General features: G+C 46.8%; 1 protein-coding gene across 2 annotated transcripts; it reads left to right on the top strand.

The window, feature by feature from the left end:
• Window positions 1-4,221: 4,221 nt before the first annotated feature.
• On the top strand, window positions 4,222-7,274 carry SDR42E1 (short chain dehydrogenase/reductase family 42E, member 1). Of its 2 annotated transcripts, XM_077786378.2 has the most exons (3): window positions 4,222-4,629; window positions 4,775-4,876; window positions 6,082-7,274. In XM_077786378.2, exons 2-3 carry the CDS (start codon window positions 4,809-4,811, stop codon window positions 7,187-7,189), a joined length of 1,176 nt encoding a protein of 391 aa, XP_077642504.1. In that variant the 5' UTR covers window positions 4,222-4,629; window positions 4,775-4,808; the 3' UTR covers window positions 7,190-7,274. The 2 variants fall into 2 exon arrangements, with proteins under 2 accessions (XP_077642504.1, XP_031361722.2); XM_031505862.3 differs by lacking the exon at window positions 4,222-4,629 and having other exon boundaries at window positions 4,642-4,876.
• The last annotated feature ends 1,051 nt before the right edge of the window (window positions 7,275-8,325 follow it).

The raw sequence follows: 8,325 nt of genomic DNA, 5'->3' as shown, positions 1-8,325 counted from the left end.
ATGTTCTGAAGGTCTCTAAGGAAACCTCTGCCAGAGCCAAGACAAAAACTCAGAATAGCATTTTATCCATAACACTTTTCCCCTTGAAACATATTCCAGTCTCATCTAGACTGAATGTTTGATTCTAATTTTGAACATTACAATTCTGATTTCCCTCTCTGTGTTCTGTTTTCAACTCTTTAGTATTATTTTAACCAATTGGTTTTATATGTTTTAACAAGGCCATAAACATGGTTGGTGCTACCTAGTTTTAAATCTTGTTCTCTTCTCTCATTGCATTGTTCAATGAAAAAAAAAAAAAATCACAATTAAGTAATACCCAAAAGAAATCAATCAAATAGTAAGAAAACAGTAAGCTAAGGTTTTTTCCTCAGATGAAATATTGCCCTGCTTCCTGAAAAAGTACTGCTAGCACACTTTGTATTTTGATGACAAAAATAATTTTACTAGCTAAGTATTTTAAATTGCAAAAGGAACCAGATGAACTAATATACTATGAAAGAATAATTAATTATTTCATTGCTTATTCTTTCTAACTTGCACTGTTTACAGCAGCTGCCTATTTAGCTGATTTAAGGATTCCTGTGCAGCCCATTTCAGGTTCAGGTTCCCAGTTACACTGCAAATCCTTCTATCCTGCCATATCTTGCCCTAATGTGTAATTCAAGGTATCAATGCAATCTCTTCAAGTAGTCTCATTGCCTGCATGCTGAGATACATGCAAGGCATGCTCCAAAAATCCTGGATCTTTAAAGCAAAAAGTGGGGTTTACATGGTTTTTTTTTAAGAAGGACACAATCTCGGGCCTAACATTCTATTATGTATAAAATAAAACTGGGAGTCCATTCATTTGATGGCATAACAGAACTTGTGATATATTCAGAAAGTCCATAAAACCTTAGGAAAAGCAGAGTCTCACAGGAAAGGAAAAAACAGTAATAAATGGGTTGTGCAAAACTGATATCTGAGAGTGTCAAGTCTTAACACCACATCTGTAAATGTCAAAGGAGGACAATATTTACCCACAGCTTTCACAGATGTCACCATTTTGAAGGAATGAATCTTGCTCACTATTCTCTGAAGCCATAAAAGGACAGCTCACTATGAGAAAAAAAAATTATAGTGGCTTAAAAGAACATCTTTACAGTATCTAACCCACAGCCTTATTTAAGTCACAATGTCCATAATTATGAGATAACCTGTCACAAGTCACTCTCTGTAGATGACATACCAGACAGAGAGCAAGATAAAGCAGAAAGTACAGAGAGGGCTCTCAGTCCTGCAAATTGTCCTGGATGGACACATCACAAAGTCCAGGGGACAAACATCATCCTGAGGTTAACAGCTGCTTGTGCAAACAGAGGGATTTACTCACACAGCACAGAGGGTGAGAGAGCACAAAGCTCTGTGAGTTATGAGGAGAAAGTGGCTGAACATGGAGTTCATCTGTGGAGATACTCAATGCCAACACAACCCCTTGGAACCCCTCTGGCTGGACCTGCTTTTCACAGGGGTTCAACAGGGCAAGATCCTCCCAGCCTCAGATATTCTATGATCCTTCAGTATTCCATTGAAACACAATTTCTTTGATCAAAAGAGAGAAACCAAGTGCCCCAGCCTCAGTAAAACTCCTCAAAAGTAAAAAAAAACCCTTTGTGTCTACAGATCTCAGGGAAAGTTCAGGACTCTTTTGGACTTTGCAGGTGATTTAACACTTGGGAAATTATTCTCAAAACCTTCATCAAGATTATAAATTAATCCTGAAGGCATATGGAGCCATACAGAATCCTTATATTTACTATTTAGGAAAAAGTAAGGGATTTTTCTGCTTGTGAGATAGAATTCTTATACCTCTGTGAACACACCATTGATTATATGTCTGGATGGTATCTCAGGGGATGCCTCAAGGCTGTTTGCTATGACTGAGGATGCCCTCCACACCAGACACTCTGCACATCTCCACAGGTGCAGCAGCTCTGTATAACCAGGTACAGCACCAGCTCCATCTTGAAATTTCTATGTAAGAGTCCTAGAGGCTCACCAGCAAGAAATCATTGCTAAAGGAAAAAAAAAACTTTAGTACTTGCAGAATTCTTAGAATCTGCTTAGTTCTAATTCTTGCCAGCCATCCATCAAAAATACAATAAAGCCTACTGCATCTACTTCTGTCAAGGTTTTGCAAAACAGAAAGGAGTTTTGCAGAGTTTTAAGTAGCTTTGACACTGAATCCATTCTCTGGTATTCCCCAAGTGGCTCAGTTCTGCAAATGAAAAATGGAATACACCACAAGCCAGGCTTTGATCATGTAATTCTTCATTGTTTTCTTATTATAGCTCTCTCTCACAGACAGCTGGGACTGCTGATGTGAACTCAGGAGCAGTTCTGCTGCAGCCAGGCAGTGCTGTGCAGTCTTCCCACTGCCAAAAACATCTCAATCTCTGCACGGGGCACAGCAGACTCCTGAGAGTGTGCTCCATGGTTCAGGCTCATAATAAACACTGCAGGATGTGGGACGGCCACTTTGATCCAGGGAGATGCTCTCCCAGATGTGGTGGACATTCAAAGGCAGCTGTGGTACCTTCACAGCACCAGGGAAGTACAGACTCACTAAGGCTGGAAAAGACCTCCAGAATCATCAAGTCCAACCTTTGACCTAACACCAACTTGTCAACTAAACCACAGCATTGCAATGTCCAGTGATTTCTGGAACACCTCCAGAGTTGGTGACTCCAGCACTTCCCTGGGCAGCCCATTCCAATGCTTGACAACCCCTCCCATGAAGAAATGTTCAGCTGCAAGTCCAGAAACTCCTGTGTCCACCCAAATTACCCAGAGTCAAGGGCTCCTCAGCCCCTCTTAAGTGTCCCAGACCTCTGCAGAGCCTCACAGCCTGGGATGACACTTGCAGGCACCCCCTGAGGGAATCACAGGGTGGTTTGGGTTGGAAGGGACCTTGAGGATCACGTAGTTCCGTCCCCTACCGTGGGAAATGACACCTTCCACTAGACCAGGTTGCTCCAAGGTCAGGGATGGCGCAGCCACAGCTTCTCTGGGCAACCTGTGCCAGGACCTCACCACCCTCAGAGAGAATTTCTTCCTAGTATCTGATCTAACCCTACTCTTTCAGTCTGAAGCCATTCTCCCTTGTGTTGTCCCTATTGCAAATAGTCTTGCCCCATCCTTTCTCTGAGTTCCCTTCAGCTACTGGAAGACCGCAATTAGGTCACCCTGGAGCAAGAGTGACCACAATTAGGTCACTCTTTTCCAGGATGAACAATCCCAGTTCTCCCAGCTGGAGGCAGCTCTGCAGGTGGGGTCTCACCTCAGAGGTGAGAATCCCCCCTTCCCTGCTGCCCACACGGGGGGATCAGCTGGGGGGCTCAGCCCAGGGGAATCAGGGCCGGGGTATGGGGGGATTCAGCCTGGGGCATGGGGGATCAGCCCGGGGTATGGGGGATCAGCCCGGGGTATGGGGGATCAGCCCGGGGTATGGGGGTATTCAGCCCGGGGTACGGGGGGATTCAGCCCGGGGTATGGGGGGATTCAGCCCGGGGTATGGGTGATCAGCCCGGGGTACGGGGGGTCAGGGCCGGGGTACGGGGGGATCAGGGCCAGGGTACGGGGGGATCAGCCCGGGGTACGGGGGGATTCAGCCCGGGGTATGGGAGATCAGCCCGGGGTATGGGGGGATTCAGCCCGGGGTACGGGGGGATTCAGCCCGGGGTATGGGGGGATCAGCCCGGGATACGGGGGTTCAGGGCCGGGGGACAGGAGGTTCAGGGCCGGGGTACGGGGGGATCAGCCCGGGGTACGGGGGGATCAGCCCGGGGTACGGGGGGATTCAGCCCGGGGTACGGGGGGATTCAGCCTGGGGCATGGGGGATTCAGCCCGGGGTACAGGGGGATTCAGCCCAGGGCATGGGGGATTCAGCCCGGGGTACGGGGGGATTCAGCCCGGGGTACGGGGGGATTCAGCCTGGGGCATGGGGGATTCAGCCCGGGGTACGGGGGGATCAGCCCGGGTCCGGTCCAGCTCCCAGCCACCATCACCCCCGAGTTCTCCCACGGCTGCCCCGACCCGGGTCGATGCCGGGGGCTGCGGAACGAACACGGCGCCGGGACAGGCTCTGATTTCACCACCGAGCCGCCAGCCCCGTTCCAGAGCGCCTCAGGCTGCGAGGGCAGGGCAGCAGCACCAGCGGCCCGGCTCGGAATCCCCAGGAGCACGGCTGGCCGGGGCGGCACAGCCCCGGGGCGGCACAGCCCGAGCGCCGCGCCGCCACCTCGGGCCGTCCCCGCCCCGCCCGGCTCCGTTTCCCGGCTCCATTTCCTGCCTCCCTTTCCCGGCTCTCTTTCCTGCCTCCCTTTCCTGCCTCCCTTTCCCGGCTCCATTTCCTGCCTCCCTTTCCCGGCTCCATTTCCTGCCTCCCTTTCCCGGCTCTCTTTCCTGCCTCCCTTTCCCGGCTCCCTTTCCTGCCTCCCTTTCCCGGCTCCCTTTCCTGCCTCCCTTTCCCGGCTCCATTTCCCGGCTCCATTTCCTGCCTCCCTTTCCCGGCTCCCTTTCCCGGCTCCCTTTCCCGGCTCGGTCTCCCGGCTCGGCACCGCCCCGGCGATCCGGCAGCGCTGCAGGTACGGGGGATCCCGGTGGGACACGGCCCCGCCGGCCGGGGCAGCGCAGGGATGCGGTCAAAGAGCAGGGAATAGGGACGGGAATGTGCGCCCGTGCTGGAACGAGGACTGGTTGTAATGGGTGTGCTTGCCGTGTGTTTTGTAGGTCAGTTCCAGCGCACGGTGCGGAAGGAAAGAGGATGGAAGAAGGAAACGCTGCCAAGGAAAGAGTCCTCATAACTGGAGGAGGGGGTTATTTCGGCTTCCGGTTAGTGCATTAAATAGTTATTACATACAGGAATGAATGTAAGCGGTTGCTTACATTTGTATCCATCTGTAGAATGGAGACCTTTGGGCCTGAGACACCTGATCCAGTTGATCCCATCTTCTGGTTCATCGGGGTCTCCGTTTTAAAGAACCTCAGTTACTCTGTTTAGTATCCCGTTTCCAAATGCCTGGCAGACATTTACCTGTGTGCGCACCTCTGTAGAGGGGTGGGATCTCGATCAGCCTGCTCTGAAGGACAAGCCTACACTTGTACACACATTTTTCTTTTGAAATGCAAATAGTTACACGTGTGCTTAGTTCCATAGATTAACAACTCCAGCTGAACACTCAAGAATATATTATTTTCACGAACAGTGATGGCTTAGTATTAGGGTTGTTAATAAGGTGCTCATTTCAGTGAAACCTATTTTCCCTTGCTGTAGCTGGCTCTGCAGACCCTGTAAAGAAAAAAATCCTATTCTGAGCCCTAGACTATAACTGCTAACAGAGGGAAGAGAAATCACAGTCAGGACCAGAAAATAAAGTAAATTTCAAGTCAGGGGAAGGAAAGAAAAAAATCTCAGGAGATGCCTATCTGACTTCTGCTTGATTTTCCCCTCCATTCTCATGCCCTTAAAGCACAACAGACATAAAAAATGTAGGAAAGGAGAAGAGAAACACCAGAGTTACACTTTGTGTCAATACCTGTGACTTGGAGTAAAATGTAGACATGTGGCAAAGCATTCATAGCAGCTTACAAGCATCTGGCCCACTCCTCCATAAATTTCTAACACAACAGCGAAAACCAACGTGTTATTTTGCTGAAACTAGGATGGCACAAAAGCAGTAAGATAAAACAAGTAAAGGTTTTGGGTTTTTTTAAATATTTGGCAATAGTTGCACATCTAAAAGTTGCTGATCTGAAGAGGACAGAACTTTGGTTCTTTTTCTTCAGAACTTTCATTTACAGCAGTTCTGCTTCTTTTTTCTTTTTTTCCTCCAAATATTGATGGAATGTGAGAAATCTGCTCAGTACCTAAACTATCACAGCTGAATCTTCCCTATAGTGGAGGCTGAGCATTTAAAAGACTACGATCAGAAAAATAATCAGCATAAAAACAGTTAACAGTCCTCTCTCCCTTCCAGGTGAGATGTTTCATGCACCATGCTGCTGTATCCTAACGTATGGTTTCTGTCATGTTTCAGTTTAGGTTGTGCCATATATCAAAAGGGAGTCGATGTGATCCTCTTTGATGTCGTGAAGCCACTTCAAACCGTGCCAGAAGGGATAAAGTTCATGCAGGGGAATATCTGTTGCCTGTCTGAAGTGGAAGAAGCTGTCAGAGATGTAATCTGCGTATTCCATATCGCTTCCTATGGAATGTCTGGCAGGGAGCAGCTGAACCGAAAACTTATAGAAGATGTTAACGTGAAAGGAACAGAAAATGTCATCCAGGCCTGCAAGAGCAGGGGAGTGTCGAGCCTGGTTTATACAAGTACCTACAACGTGATATTTGGAGGCCAGATTATAGAAAATGGGGACGAGTCTCTGCCTTATCTACCTCTGCACCTTCACCCCGATCACTACTCCCGAACCAAATCTTTAGCTGAAATGAAGGTGCTGGAGGCAAACGGTGCTGAGCTGGGAAATGGGAGAGGTGTCCTGAGGACCTGTGCTCTCCGGCCAGCAGGGATCTACGGGCCTGGGGAGCAGAGACACCTGCCAAGAATAGTCAGCTACATTGAAAGGGGACTGTTTAAATTTGTGTATGGAGACCCTCTGAGCCTGGTAGAGTTTGTACACGTGGACAACCTGGTCCAGGCTCATGTCCTTGCCTCTGAGGCACTCAGAGCCAGCAAGCAGCACATTGCTGCAGGCCAGGCCTATTTTATTTCTGATGGCAAGCCTGTAAATAACTTTGAATTTTTCCGACCACTAGTGGAAGGTTTGGGTTACAAATTCCCAACCTGGCGCCTTCCCCTCTCCCTTGTCTATTTTTTTGCATTCCTCACTGAAATAGTTCATTTTCTTGTGGGGCGCGTTTATAACTTCCAGCCCCTCCTCACTCGCACGGAGGTTTACAAAACTGGTGTCACACACTACTTCAGCATGGAGAAGGCCAGGGAGGAGCTGGGCTATGAGCCCCAGCAGTACAGCCTGGATGAAGTGGTGGAGTGGTTTAGATCCCAGGGATGTGGACCAAAGGCAAGAAATTATACCATGATGCAGCTGGTTAGGGATGGAGGACTGCTTGTCGTGCTGATTGCTGTGCTGGTCTCTTGGCTTCCATCTGCAGCGACATTTTCACTCTGAAAGATGAAATGCTGAGGACAGAATTTAGTTATGTTCTCTGCTTACTCTTGGTTTTGACAAATAATAAAAGATTTTGTAAAAAATACATATTTGTGTGATTGAGGTAAATCACAGTTTTATCCCCAAGGAATGGAACTGCTGAGTAAAAAGGTGCAATTTTTTATATATTCATTCTCTTCAAAGTAAAATTGATCAGTTCACTAACAAGATGAAGCTCAGAATTACTGCAAACAGCATTTTACTCTCAGGTACAACAGCACAATACAGTGAATGGAACAAATGTCCTTAGGCTAACTCTTCCTCTCTGATGGGATTATACTCCTGATCCCTGCCCTTTATTCCTTAATAGTTTGTGTTACATGATCCAGAGGAGAATAAACTTATTCCTTTATCACGTTCCAAACCCCAGTTTGGATGTATATATGCCTAACCAAGATTAACTGATAAACATCTAGGCAATAAATAAATGAGGTTTTCACATGAATATATTCTAGTATGCTTTCCTGAGTTAACTCTGATACCTAATGACATTTCTGGAAAATGCACCATGCTTAATCTAAATTACAGCAAAGTGCTTGAAGCACCACAGATTTGTAGATTTTTCTAACAGTAAAATATGCCTGTTTAAAATGAATGAGCCAGCTGAAGTGCATTCATAAATAAAACCTACGATTTTTCTCAGCATTATTTAATGGTTAAACAAATAATTCATCAAAGACATTTGGTGAGTGATTGCATTCACGTTCCGCTATTTATAAAACACTTTTAGCTTCAATAATATTTCTTTAACACCTGACACCGTCTGAATAGAATTTCAGCTTTGTGATAGGAAGAGAAACACTTGCTACAAGGAAACTCATAATTTTGTGGAATTTTAAGATTAGAAGATAAAAGTACAGGTCACTGCTGTCCCATGCAATTCCCCCTGTCAATTTAATACAGAAACTAAGAAACTTCACCTCAAATGTTAAACACGAAGTTGTTTTCCCTTAACTCATCAGCATGGCAGTTTCTGTACCCCTTGATCCTTCAAAGCAAAATCCTTCAAGGATTTAAAACTTCTCTTTCAACTTTAGTCTTTCCATTTGAATGGCTGAAGCTATACTGATCTTAAATTAAAAGTAACTCCCAGATAC

This window comes from Lonchura striata, chromosome 11 (assembly GCF_050655825.1).
Source record: "Lonchura striata isolate lonStrDom1 chromosome 11, ASM5065582v1, whole genome shotgun sequence".
Taxonomy (NCBI): Eukaryota; Metazoa; Chordata; class Aves; order Passeriformes; family Estrildidae; genus Lonchura; species Lonchura striata.
Note: the sequence above shows the minus strand (reverse complement) of the source record. Positions and strands in the feature narration are given on the sequence as shown.